This window comes from Urocampus carinirostris, chromosome 2 (assembly GCF_059441175.1).
Source record: "Urocampus carinirostris isolate Australia breed hairy pipefish chromosome 2, RoL_Ucar_1.0, whole genome shotgun sequence".
In the NCBI taxonomy this organism is placed as follows: domain Eukaryota; kingdom Metazoa; phylum Chordata; class Actinopteri; order Syngnathiformes; family Syngnathidae; genus Urocampus; species Urocampus carinirostris.
Window position 1 is genome coordinate 4,710,841 of NC_142350.1, and position 14,659 is coordinate 4,725,499.

General features: G+C 37.7%; 1 protein-coding gene across 1 annotated transcript; it reads right to left on the minus strand.

The window, feature by feature from the left end:
* Window positions 1-3,069: 3,069 nt before the first annotated feature.
* LOC148370736 (putative methyltransferase-like protein 24) lies at window positions 3,070-10,495 on the minus strand. The gene is given in 8 exon segments (XM_088329234.1): window positions 3,070-3,317; window positions 3,320-3,446; window positions 4,777-4,990; window positions 5,718-5,782; window positions 6,262-6,268; window positions 7,703-7,839; window positions 7,969-8,067; window positions 9,116-10,495. Coding segments are annotated over 8 exon segments (1,068 nt in total). The 5' UTR covers window positions 9,359-10,495; the 3' UTR covers window positions 3,070-3,141.
* Window positions 10,496-14,659: the final 4,164 nt, after the last annotated feature.

Genomic DNA, 14,659 nt, shown 5'->3' on the forward strand with positions numbered 1-14,659 from the left:
CAAAAATGTTAATATTATGCGACAAAATATATCAGGAAATAAAAAGAAATGAATATCTTGTGAAAGATTTGTTGTAAAAACAAACGACGTTTGTAGGCCGTACAACCTTTGCTATAGTACAAGAGTCAATTCATTCAAAAGAGAAAAATAATTTTGCATTGCCGCAAACTCAGCAAAATTTAACTTGATGTGAAGTTTTGGACATGTTGGATAATAATTTAGTTGCCACACTTGGGATTGCAGTTGCTCACTGTTGTTTTAAGCGTTGCTCACCGACTTTGTGTGAACGCTCAGACCCGTGGAAAATTACAGGGAACATTGGTCACAAAACATATTCTAAATCAGAAAAACATGATAGACAACATAGGATATACTGAAACATTAACTTTAACTGAACAAAACATAGAAAACAACTAATGCAGAGTATGTTGGAAAACTATGTCGCTCTAACTGAACAAAACATAAGAGAAAACGCAGGATATGTTGTAACACTAACTAGCTCTAACAAACAAAACGTAGAAGTAAGACAACACATATTAGAACACTAACTACCTCCAACTAGACAAAATAAGAAAGTAGACGACGCAGGATTTGTTGGAACACAAACAAACCGAACAAAACATAGACAACAAAGAATATGCTAGAATACTGAGTAAAAGTAGAATAAGTTGGAACACTAACCAGCTTTAATTGAACAAAACATGAAAATGTCCGACGCAGAATATGTTGGATCATCAATTAGTACTGAACAAAACATAAAACAAAATAATGCAGCATATGTTGGAACATGAACACTTACTAAACAATATGTAAAAGACAAAGTTGGACAACTAACTAACTATACAAAACATAAAAGGATATGTTGAAACACTAAGTAGCTATAACTTGACAAAACCATAAATGAAAAACAATGCAAGATATTATAGAACGGGCAGCACGGCGGCGCAGTGGTTAGCGTGTGTGCGGCACAATTCTGTGGTCATGAGATCGCACCTCCTGTGCGGAGTTTTCATGTTCTCCCCGTGCTTGCATGGGTTTCCTCCCACATTCCAAAAACATGCATCTCAGGTTAATTGGCCAGCCCAAATTGTCCCTAGGTGTGAATGAGCGAGCGATTCGTCTGTCTCTGTGTGCTCTGCGACTGGCTGCCAACCAGTTCAGGGTGTCCCCTGCCCACTGCCTGAAGATAGCTGGATGGGCTCCAGCACCCCCGTGACCCTACTGAGGATAAGCGGTGCAAATAATGGATGGATGGATGGATGGATGGATCTCTCAACTGGACAAAACAATGAAGTGAGACAACACAGGATATGTTAAAACACAATCAAGATCAAAATCAACCAAACATGAACATAAAGCGGGATATGTTACAATACCAACTTAACAAAGTAGAAGACAATGCAAAATATGTTGAAACACTAAGTAGCTCTAACCGAACATAACATTAAAGTAGACGACACAGAATGTGTTGGGACACTAACTGAACAAAACATAGAAGACAACGCAGAATGTGTTGGAATAATAACAAGATCTAACTGAACAAAACATGAAAGTGGGACGTAAACACCAAGCAATGCAAACACAAAAGGCTGAATTTATTTCCGTGGACTGTCAGTATTTTTGATCTCACTTTAAGACTCACAAGAACAAACTTGAATCCGTTTAATATGTCCCACTTGGCCCTTTCTACCAAGACAATAAATTTCAAAATAAAAGTCTGCAGCCAGACAAAAGAAATGAAAAAAAGACCATATAAAGACAAAAACGAGCCGATGTCTGCTTGACACATAATTTAACAAGTCAAACAGAACACAATGTTCTCAGCTGTCGTGTTTGTGTGTCTGCACTGAGATTATATTTAATAAATGTAGCTAAATACTTTGGAAGTGTAATATAATGACATAATCTAAAAAAAATCTCATGAATAAATGACATTACTGGCTCAATGTTGATAATGCATCACACAACTTTGTCCACTAGATGGCAAAATACACACATAGGACGATTCATGATAGGTACACTTGAAGGCTGCAAAGTAATATGTTTACATTGACTGATTAAAAATATTTGCTCATTAGAATTGAACAAATATTGCATTTAGTATGTTTTGATATTAATTAATTTCTAAAGGTGTATTTGTGATAAGAGGATGGATAACTAAAATACTCATGTAATGAAAATGAATTTGTTAACAGTGAATTATGAAATTAAAAATATCTCTAAAAATATTTTCCTAAATAAATTATTTTTAATCAATCATTTTGGACTAATGGATGGCCAAAATACTGTTCGGATAACTGAATTGAGTTGATATAGAAAAACATCATTTTATACAAGCACATTTTTTTTAACTATAGTTTCCTTTTTTGAATTATTTTGGACTAATTGAGGGCATAATTGTTTAGCTAATCGAACTCATATAATATTGAAAATGTGTTATTAAAAATAGATTAACATAATTATTTATTCTTTACTTTCAATCATCTTGGTCTGACTAAATTCACAATTCATGGTTTATTTATTAACAGAACTTTAATAAATCTTAAATCTATTTTATTTTATCTTAAAATTGATTGAAAATATTTGTGTTGTGTCACCCTGACCCGAGTGACATGGCACAGCAGGAAAGAGGTCTAAATCAAGTGGAAGTTCGAGCTCTTGTTGGTGATAGGAATGAGTGGAGAGGTGTTGTAAAAGGATAGTGGGATGTTTAGACATGTTCTAAGGGATGGGCAGGGCACCTATATGATGCGGCAGGGGTAAACTAGTGAAAGCTGTCGGACCCTGCAGTTGAACATAAGAGTGTGTTGTGTCACCCTGACCTGAGTGACATGGTCGCTTTCTTGTGCCCTGTTTCATCTGGAGGGACGAAAGCATGACCAACTTAGGTGCCGAGGTGCCTAACCTTATGGGTGTTTGGGCATTTGGGGTGGCCATGGTCCAAAAATGTTTGTGCAAGTCTTTTGCTATTTTTACCCTTTTTTATTTTCTTTGTATTTGTAGGTGTTTGTCTTGCTGTTGGTCACCCATCTTGAGGGATATATATATATATATATATATATATATATATTCTGACCCCCGAACTAGGAAATACAAAAAAAAAAAAAAATCTAAAACTATTGTCATTATTTTTGCATGACTTCATCGGCCAATGTTAACAAAACTAAGCGTGTAGGAGCTGCAGGCTCCGTCCACTTGCTGCCTGAGCACTCTGCGCCCCTTCCCGCCGCTACCGTGCACCAATCGCAGCCCGGCGTCCCCCAGCCCCCGCAGAACGCTGAACCAATAACGTAGCACCTGCTCGTCGGTTCCCCCACCTCAAACCCCGCCCACTGCAGGTGCACCCGGACCACCAGGTGACGCGACCGGCTCGGCGTCCCTGACTCGATCTAATTCTGGAACACTCGCCATTCTGCGCTCGCCAGGTCCGCATAGAGGAAGTGGACCTAGGACAGAAAATATTTTACTCAATTGCAGTGTTAAAAAAGCAAAGAAAGGAGAAACGAAAGAGAGAGCTAGAACAAAAGAAAGACAGAAAAACAAAGAAAAAGAGTAAGGGAGAAAGATATAGAAAGAAAAAGATACAGCAGAAATACTACTATGGAAAAAAATCTAAAATACTACAGAAATAATATAAAAATACTACTTTGGGTATACTTCAAAAATACTTCTAATGAAAAACTACAAAAATACTACTACTGTATTACTATATTACAACAACACATGACAGAAATTCTATGACAAAAATGCTAAAAAAATAAAACAATTTTTTTACAACAGAAATACTGCAAAAATACAACTACAGTACTACTGTCTGACCAAATTCTACTATGGAAATACTACAAAAATAATACGGAAATACAACAAAAGTACTACTGCAGAAATACTACAAAATCTGATTGCAAAAATACAACAAAAACACAACTACAGCAATACTACAAAAGTAATAATCAAATGGAAATATTACAAAAATACTACAGCAGAAATATTATGAATATGCAGATAAAAAAACTACAAACTATTAAAAAAATGCTACAACAAAAATACTGCAAAAACACAACTATAGTAAAACAACAAAAATCTACTTCGAAAATACTACAAAAATAATTCAGAAATACTACAAAACTACTGAAAAAAATAAAACAAAAGTAATACCACTACGAAAATACCACTAAATTACTACAAAAATACTAGTTCACAAATACTAAATAAAATACAAAATCTGCTTGCAGAAATACTACAAAAATACCAAAGCAATACAACTACAGCAAAACTACAAAACTAAATACCAAATGGAAATACTACAAAAACACTAATGCAGAAATATTACGAAAACTACTGTAAAATACTACAAAAAAATCAACAACAAAAAAAAAACACTATAATACTACAAAAATACGACTGCAGAAATACTGTAAAGTGAAGTACCTATTTGTGAGTGTTTCAGCACCGATTTGATTTACAAACAAATCAAAAAATGTATGTAACATGTCGACGTCTGCATGTCAATTTATTCCGAAATGAGAAAAAATGGATAGGTCCCCAGGATGGGCCCCTAGCCCAAATCTTTGGACCCTATGCGGCCTGCCACTTCAAATAGTTGCCAACCCCTGTTATAAGTGTTACAAGTGCCCCCTAGTGGCTAGAGAGTGCAGCTGAGCCTGAGGAAACAGTTGCCATGGCAGCCAGAGCTCTGTTGCTATAGGAACATAAGAAAGAGTATGATGTTTTTGTTGACATTACATTTTTGTTGTTTGTGAGAGAGTTTTTGTGTACCGTAGCGTGTCCCAGTTCGTCCATGATTTGATCCAGCGGCCGCGAGAGGCCGTCCTGTCCCGGTTTCCTGCGTCGCGTTCGCCAGTCCAGCCAGATCCTGTGGCGGTTGGCGTTGCCGTGGCGATCGGGGTACGCGCCGCTGGGAAGGAAGCGGTGGACGTTGCAACCCAAAGACGACGATGTCCTCAGAAAAGACGCGTCTTCTTCATCCATGCTAGGTGGAAAAGAGGGGAATTTACACTTGTGCTCTCACATAAAACTTGCTCTCAGTGAATACCAAATGGCTCTTATTTAATATACCGTAAATTCCGGACTATAGAGCGCACCTGATTATAAGCCGCACCCACCCCATTTTGGGAGGAAAACCGATTTTGTACATACACAAGCCGCACTTGTATGTTAGCCGCATGCGCCCACATTAAAAAAGCGCAATTCAAACACGAAATTAACCCATACCCGATAAAGTCCAAAAAACACAGCCGGCAAAATGAAAGGAAAATGATACCGGTATTTAAGATTTAATGCAGACCTCCAGAGTCCAGGTGCCCGTTGAAAGTAATCCAAGGAAAAAAGTGTATATTTCCAAAGGTAAGGGTGGGAAAAATATATATCCACTATTGTCGGCCGCGTCCACAAACACGTCTCACCTTTACTCCACTTCCCGTCAGCCCGCGTTTGCCCCGCCCCTTCTTTCTCATTTGCTCGTACAAAACATATCAGAATAAGTTTCTAAAATAAATACATTACAAAAATATACAGTTGCAAATACATATTATACATGGTTACACATATTTACAAAGAAAGACGGTACACGGAGAGAGTTTTCAAAGCTTTAATAATAATATTATAACTTTCATCCCATCCCGGGCCTGTGAAGGGTAGCAAAACGCTACTAGCAACACGTTAGCAACTCAGTTAACAGCTCTGTTAAAGAAACATACCGTAATTGTAAAAAGCACGGTAAATCGTCCTCGTCTTCCTCCTTATAACTGATGTCATCAAAGTCGTCTTCCTACAGTATGGGAAAGAGAATTTATCATATGGTTGTCGTCCCACGCTCCCTTATTCAAAAAACACCCTAGCATCACGCTCGCAAAGTTAAGCCTACGTGCGGTGGTTCTGTTTCCTTCTATATCGGACTGCTCGACTGCATTTAGCTTGAAAGTTGCGTCATGTGCCTTTCTTTTTACAATTAGCATGATGAGGATATGTCTACGCTAATTTAATTTGTGCACAAGCTAAGAAGTTGCAGTCTAAATCTTACCTTTTGTACTCGAGCGCCGCTAGCGGGCGTTAGAAAAATTACATAAATTGGCCGCATCACTGAATAAGCCGCAGGGTTGAAAGTTTGGGGAAAAAGTAGCGGCTTATAGTCCGGAATTTACGGTACATTGTCCCGCACATAAAAATAGTAGTCACATACACATCCCTCTTACACACTTAATAATATATGAACAATTACACTCACAAAATATATGCTTTCACACAAACACTTTAAAGACACACGCAAACAAAATTTCTCTCACATATACTGTTACATGAATTCAAGTGAAAGTCAAAGTCTCACAAACTTGCCCTAGCTCATACACTAATTTCCCTTTACGTGCATTGGATCTCTTTTATAATTCATTCTTTCCCTCTCTTTCTCATATTTCTTTCTGTATACCTCGTTTCTCTCACACATTTCTTTCCATTTCTGTCGTATTTCTCCCTAATATTTCTCTTTGCCTCTACCTCATGTATATCTATTTTACATTTCTGTCTCTTTCATTCTTCTCACTATCTCTTTTTTCCTTTCTCATGTTACTCACCCCTTCTCGTATTTTTCAGTCATGTTTTCTCTATTGCGCTCTCATGTTTCTTTCTGATACATTTGTCTCTTTATATTTCTTACCATATTTCTTAATTTTCTCTTATTATTTTCACTTTCTTATATTCATCTCATTTTGAGTTCTCTCCGTTCCTCTTTTTTGCATTTCTCTCTCATATTTTTTCCTGCTCGTCCTGATATTTTTGTCCTTGTATTTCTCTCACAGGATTGTCTTTCGTATTACTTTCTCTTTCTTGTTTCTATCTCTCTCTCTCTTGTGTTTCTCACCGTCTCCCTCTCTCTTTCACTCTCTGATTTCTCCCGCTGAATTTTCACTTCCTTCTCTTTCTCATTTATCTATTTTCATACTGTATACCTTTCGTATACACCTCTCTTAATTCTCCCTCTTCTTGCTATGGATCAATTATCTCTTTCATATTTGTTTCCCTCATACAATTCTCTTATGTTTCTTTCTTTCTCATTTTTTCCCTCAAGTTGATTTCGCTCATGTCTCCAAAACTCTTCACAGCCAAATATCTCCTCTTTTTCTCCCTCTCATCTGTCACAATTCTCTTTTGTCTCTCATGTCTGGCTCTCATTTCTCTTATCTCTGATGTATCTCCTCTCTTTCTCATTTCTTTTCTTTCACATTTTTCCCCCTTTTTCTTCTGTTTCTCATTTCTCTCTCTCTCTCATTTGTCCCATATTTCTTTTGGGTCTTGTTTCTGTTGCTCACTTATAGTTTAATTTTCTCCTCTCTGCTTTCCCCTCGTTTCTCTCCTCTCGTTATGTCTCGCATTTCTCTCCTCTCTCGTAATTTTCTCTTCTCTCTTGCCTCTCCCTCTCCTCTTATTTCTCTACTCACTCACTCACCCATCCACTAACCCAAGAAACCCACTCACTCACTCACTCACTCACTCACCCCAAGCTAAGCAACCCACTCACTCATTTCACTCACCTCACCAAACTACCCAAGTCACCCACCCAACACACCCCACCCAGCTCACTCACCTCACCTCACTCACTCACTCACTCACTCACTCACTCACTCACTCACCCACCCACCCACCTCACCCACCTCACCCACCTCACTCACCTCACCTCACCTCACCTCACCAGAAAGAATACGCAACACACGGCGTGCCCGCAGAAGGCAGTAGCCACTCCTCAGCACACAGCAGCCAAACGGGCAAGTCCGCACCGGGCCGAGTCGCCTCCACTTGACGCGGCTTGAAAACCCTGGAGCAGTTTTACTGAAGATGACCAAAACCGTTTACGCTGTAATTGTGTTGTGTGATTTATGACGGACACATATTTTGGACACCAAGAATTTGCTTGAAGGGAAATAAAATACAAACACAAGATGGTTGTCAGCCTACTACCTGTGGACTGATGACGTACAGGACGAGACGGGTCAGTTCTGCGGAGAAAGAGGCTTCCTTTTGCGCCCAAGGATGAAGCTGCAAAGCCCTGTGTCCCATCTACCACACACCAAAAATAGTCATCGTAAAATATACAAGTTGATTAAAAACAAAACAAAATCAACCTGTGCTCTACTGCTGATGCAAAAAAAAAAAGGAAAAAAGTAAAAGTTGGCTACCGCAGCTATAGGGGAACACACCCAAGGCGTTGTGCAAATCATGCATCCATATATACAAAGCCCCCCCACCGTTTCCCCTCCAGCTTAGACAGAATCCTGTGGTCACCATAGCAACAGAGATAAGTAGCAGGGTGGAGGGTTGTGAATCACTGGAATGAGTCAGAGTTTAGCCTTGAGCAGGAAAAAAAGTAAAGAATCGAGGTGAGAGGGGTCAGGGGAGTTTGGTGAGAAGTTTGGGGGATGGGGGGCTTATTGATTGAGGTTACGAAGGCCGAATGGTGAGAGAGACACGACGACGGATGTCACATAAATCTGAGCTCACCTGTTGTATTACTGTGTGCAGAAAGCGAAATACATTAACTTCATGCTGTATCGCGGTTTCGCTACTTCGCAGATATTCATTGTTCATTGTGTTCTCCATTTTGATTGGCTAAACAGTCGTACCGCTGCTTTTCTGCTTGAGTCTTCATGTGCATCAATAAAGTTGCGGCCTAAGTTCTACACAGTTTTACGAAGCTACATTGCATCCGCGCAAATCGTTTTTCGATTTTGCTGCGGAGGAAATGTAATAGATTTAGTAGCAAATGTTTTGATTAAGAGAGACATCCAATCATATTCCGTTAAAGAGCCCGTCCGTGAGTTCTATTTAGTTCAGATAACAGCAGAGTATGTAATCTCCCTGGTTGATAAATGGTAGTCAGCAAATAAAGCTGTGGCGCCTCGAGTGGACATATTTAAAACTGCAGGTCAGTGATTGACACGACGCAGCTACCATTTCCTTTGTGCTTCTCTCAGCAATGTCTCAAGGGCCGGATTAAATCCATATGGTTTTCTACTTTGCAGCTTTTGACTTTAATGGGTCTTTTTTGGAATTTCCACGACATGAAAAACGAAGGATTACTGTATTTCTTTTTTTTTTAACAACATACCTGGCTCCAGGTGATCTCGTTCTCATCTTGGTACGGTTCCGCTCCCTCTTCCTCCAAGATGGCTGGACTTATAGCTCCTCCAGATCGCTCCCTTTTCTCTGGTTCAATGCTCATGAGGGACCAAGCCACAGGGGCCAGGGCCCCTTCCTGGCCAAGCATCCTCAGGGCCAAGGTTACGAGCCACAAAGAGAGCAGCAGCGAGAGGAAAAATGCAGCTTTCAGGTAGCGCCGCCGCTTTAGCATCCTTCTTGATTGTGCTTCACTTTGCAGGGCGGTGAGTGGGGACCCTTTGGCTGGAACCTCCCCCTTACCCCAAAGGGGAGAAAGTGATGACAGGGCACATTCCTGATTTTCATTACTTTCTTACCTGAGGCGAAATACATGACGAAACATTCCTGTGAACCACTCTGACCTATTACTGTATTCTCCGACCTCTAAGGCGCACCAGATTATAAGGCGTACCCCCAAAAAATAGTCTTTTGTCATTTTCTTGTTATTACTAATGCACACCAGACCATAAGACGCATTAAAATGAGACTTCAGTATGAGCTACTGTGTGAATCCATCTATAACCGTTTGGCTCATCATATACTTAAGGTTTATATTGACGCAAAGATTGATCAGTCGATAATTGCAAAACATATGTAACAGGAATTGAACTTGACACTTTAATAGACCACTAGGCATTAGAGAAAACGCGAGGAAATTACGGCCCAGGGGCTAGCCCGCCCAGAAAAATGGTCAAAACATAATGACAATATATGGAATAGTAAATAAAGTACTTCTAATGAAAAAATGTCTTTTGGTTGCAACTTTGTCACCATTATCCCTTTTGGGAGTCTAAAACAAAAACATTACTAAAGGGATACTACAAAAATACTAAAAAATAATACGAAACTAAATATCAAATTTAGTGCTTAAAACAGGGATCTAATGCATTATTTTGCTTTCATTCTGAAAAGAAATACTTAAAAATAAAAAATAAAAATAATCACTAAAGTAATACTGAAATACCAAAATACCAATAAAGAAATATCACATCAAAAATACTAAAATAATATTACAAAAATAATAAAATACTACAATGGAAATAATACAAAAATGACGGAGAAATACAACAAAAATACTACTATGGAAATATTGAAAAAATACCACGACATAAAATTATGATACGAAATACTACCACAGAAATATTACGACAGAAATACAAAGTTATACAACTCCTGAAATATTACGACAGAAATACTACAAAAATAGAACTACAGCTGTACTAAGAAAATTCTACTATGAAATTACCACAGAAATACTACAAATATAAATACAACTGCAGAAATATTAGTAATATACTGGACTGTCTCAGAAAATTAGAATATTGTGATAAAGTTCTTTATTTTCTGTAATGCAATTAAAAAAACAAAAATGTCATACATTCTGGATTCATTACACATCAACTGAACTATTTCAAGCCTTTTATTATTTAAATATTGCTGATTTTGGCTTACAGCTGAAAAAAACTCAAAAATCCTATCTCAAAATATTAGAATACTTCCTCAGACCAAGTAAAAAAATAATTTTATAACAGCAAAACTAAATCAAACATTTGAAAATGTCCATTGATGCACTCAGTACTTGGTTGGGAATCCTTTTGCACGGATTACTGCATCAATCCGGCGTGGCATGGAGGCAATCAGCCTGTGGCATTGCTGAGGTGTTATTGATGCCCAGGATGCTTCGATAGCGGCCTTCAGCTCATTTGCATTTGTAGGTCTGGTGTCTTTCATCTTCTTCTTAACTATACCCCACAAATTCTCGATGGGGTTCAGGTCAGGGGAATTAGCAGGCCAATCAAGGACAGTGATGCCATGGTCAGTGCACCAGTTACTGGTGGTTTTGGCACTGTGGGCAGGTGCCAGATCATGCTGGAAAATGAAATCCTCATCTCCATAGAGCTTTTCAGCAGATGGAAGCATGTAGTGCTCTAAAATCTCTTGGTACACAGTTGCATTTACTCTGGACTTGATGAAACACAGTGGACCAACACCAGCAGCTGACATGGCTCCCCAAACCATTGCTGACTGTGGGAACTTCACACTGGATTTCAAGCAACTTGGATTTTGCTCTTCTCCAGCCTTTCTCCAGACTCTGGCGCCTTGACTTCCAAATGAAATGCAAAACTTGCTTTCGTCTGAAAAGAGGACTTTGGACCACTCTGCAACTGTCCAGTGCTTCTTCTCCATAGCCCAAGTCAGACGCTTCTTCCGTTGTCTTGAGTTCAGAAGTGGCTTGACCATGGGAATACGGCTATTGTAGCCCATTTCCCGGACACGTCTGTGAACTGTGGCTTTTGATACCTGGACTCCAGCTTCAGCCCACTGTCTTTGAAGCTCCCTCAAATTCTGGAAGCGGCTCTTCTTCACAATTTTGTTAAGGCTGCGGTCATCTCTCTTGGTTGTGCAGCGTTTCCGGCCACATTTTTCCCTTCCAACAGACTTTTTGTGGATATGCTTTGAAACTGCACTGCTCTTTGAGAAATTTCTTTTTGTGTCTTACCCTCCTGATGGAGGGTATCAATGATGGTCCTCTGGACAGCAGTCAGATCAGCAGTGATTTAGTTTACTGAACCAAGCTGAGTGTTTTTAAGGCTCAGGAAACCCTCGCAAGGTGTTTCGAGTTAATTAGATGATTCAGGTGATTAGTTGAATAGCCTACTTGTATACTTTTTCATGATATTCTAATATTTTGAGATAGGATTTTTGAGTTTTCTTAAGCTGTAAGCCAAATTCAGCAATATTAAAATAATAAAAGGCTTGAAATAGTTCAGTTGATGTGTAATGAATCCAGAATGTATGACATTTTTGTTTTTTTAATTGCATTACAGAAAATAAAGAACTTTATCACAATATTCTAATTTTCTGAGACAGTCCAGTACTATAAAACAAAAATTACAGTATCACTCCAAAAATACTACAAAAATCTGACTGCCGAAATATTACCAAAATAGTTTTAAAAAAAATACAATTACAGTAATACCACAAAAGTAAATGTTAAATGTAGTGCTTTAAACAGGGTTTTGGTATATTATTTTTGCTCTAAATATGAGTGTTTCAAAACTAATTTGATGAAACTAATTTATTTAAAAACACATATAAAAAGAAATAGAACATGTAGATGTCTGACTGAATATTAAAATTGGATGGGTCTCTAGGAAAGGGCCCTTGGCCTAAATGTTTGGCCCAATGTGGCTTCTGACTACAAATAGTTGCTCGCCCCCGAATGAGAGCAAGGGTCTCCGACGTGGTGCCCGCGGGCACCAGGGTACCCCTACGTTCAGGTAAGATACCGCGAACCTGTTCTAAAATAGCTCACCAGTGCTGGGTCATTGTGTTTTTTTGGTAAAATGATTTCTCTGTTGTTGACTGAGTCTCTTTAACCCTACTTCCATCCAATAATTAACCTGACGATAAACCAAACATATCTTGCAAGTTTTTTTTTCTTTTTTTGCTGCTGCTAAACAAAACTGTGGAAATGAATATTATTGCACGAAAATGTGAAAAAAATAACTTATTGGGGGTGTTTCTTGCTGCAAAATGTTGTTGCGCTTTTTTGATAGCACAATTGTTACGATGCACTATTCTTTCTCATTCCCAAATATAACACTATTATTACAAATCAGTTCCCAACCACTACGTTGTAAAAAAAATTTTTCAATGTCAGACGATTAAATTCAATATGTTGTTTAGAAACCCATATCAAACTGGGTACCCTTTGTGTTAGTAACAAAAAGTAGCTTTCAGATAAATGTTGGAGACCTCTGATTTCGAGATAATGTTATTATCACACTATTTTTACTCACAGTGCCAGAAACTATGATTAGCATAGCGCACTTTGTTCTGCATTCTGATTAGTTTGACAGTCTCTCTGCCTTTTCACCTGTGGGTCAATAATGTTGGGGTTTAATATGTATATGTAGGTAAATAAAACTTGGAGAGTATTTTGTTGTAAGGCTTTCCGTTTTCTCCATTCTCGAACATTCTTTAGTAAGGAAGTGGAGACCGTTTAACCATCCAGAATGGCACAGTGATGAAAATAGCGTGATAGTTAGATAAGCTCTAATGCCTTATCGTATGTTACCTGTACTGCTGGGGATCTAATGGCAGTGGGTGTCGGTGCTCTACTTGTTTTTAATTCCCGTAGCATACAATGATTTGCAACTTTGGAAAGAAACAGTAGTATACCTTGTATGGTACGCTACCTATATTTACTGTATGCATTACCAAGCTTATCCACCGTATTCTGGAGTATAGAAGGCTAACACCGGGTTATAAGGTACACAATTAAGTTTCTGACCAGATTGGGTTTGAGGTGTGCCTTATAGCCAAACATAAGGTACTTTTGCTGTTATATTCATTTTCTAAATATAGTCAGCAATGCTTTGTTGATAAGAGTGAATTCCAGAATTTTGTTTGTTTCAAAAGCCAGGCGGATGCATTTGAAAAATTGTGTGCTGCTCTAGCATTTTTTTAGTTATACTTAATGGTAAAAAGTGTGTGATCACCATCACCTAGCAACTGCAGAAAATGTTCTCTAACACTTTGTTCAACAGTTAAAGCACCATTTTTTCTCTCTCTAAAAATACTGATCTTCTCATTATTTTTTAATTTTACTAACATTTGCCCCTAACATTGGTGGATACAACAAATTGGCGTACTACAATGGCCGAAGCTAATTTTCATTCTGAAGGAACCTAATAACGGAAGTCATTTAAATCAGTGTTTCTCAACCAGTGTGGAATGATAAACGAATCAAGTAATTACTTAAAATGAATAAATATTGCAAAAATTATCTGCCCGCTGGGTATCACGGGTAAATCATTTGGGTTTTGAAGATGATTGAATGTACGCTGATAAGTAAGTAAGTAAATAAATAAATAAATAAATACTGGTCTTTTTGAATAATATGTTTCTTACATTTTTAGAAAAGGGTAACTATGTAATCATTGTAATTAATTAATTAAACAATTAATACAATCTAATTCATATACAATTAAAACAATTTTGCTTATCAGAAACAAATGCAAGAATATTAAATTATTATGAATAAATTAAACATATAGCTTTATTTAAAATAATTTTGCGAGATTTTAATGCTATTTTTCTTATTTGATTAGAAGAAGGTAAAAATGTAAGAAGTTTAAATTATTACTGTTGAATTAATTAATTTTTAATTATTATCAAATATTTTAAAAAAAATATTATTTAGTGGATAGTTTTTACTTTCGTTATTAAGCATATTTTGACCAATTTAAAATAAAAACGAATAAAAAAACGTTTTTTCAATTGCAATTTTTTAATCTAAAAGACTTTATGTGCATTTAAGCTGGGTTTTTTTCCCTTTCCTAGACATTTTTCCGGTCTCTACTTTTATAATCAAAATTCCATCTCGGGCTACATTGCCTGTTTTGAACATTTAAACATTAAAAAAATAATAATACAAACAAAACATACAATCAACCCGCCGTCTGTCGAGTCACTGGAGCAAAGAATC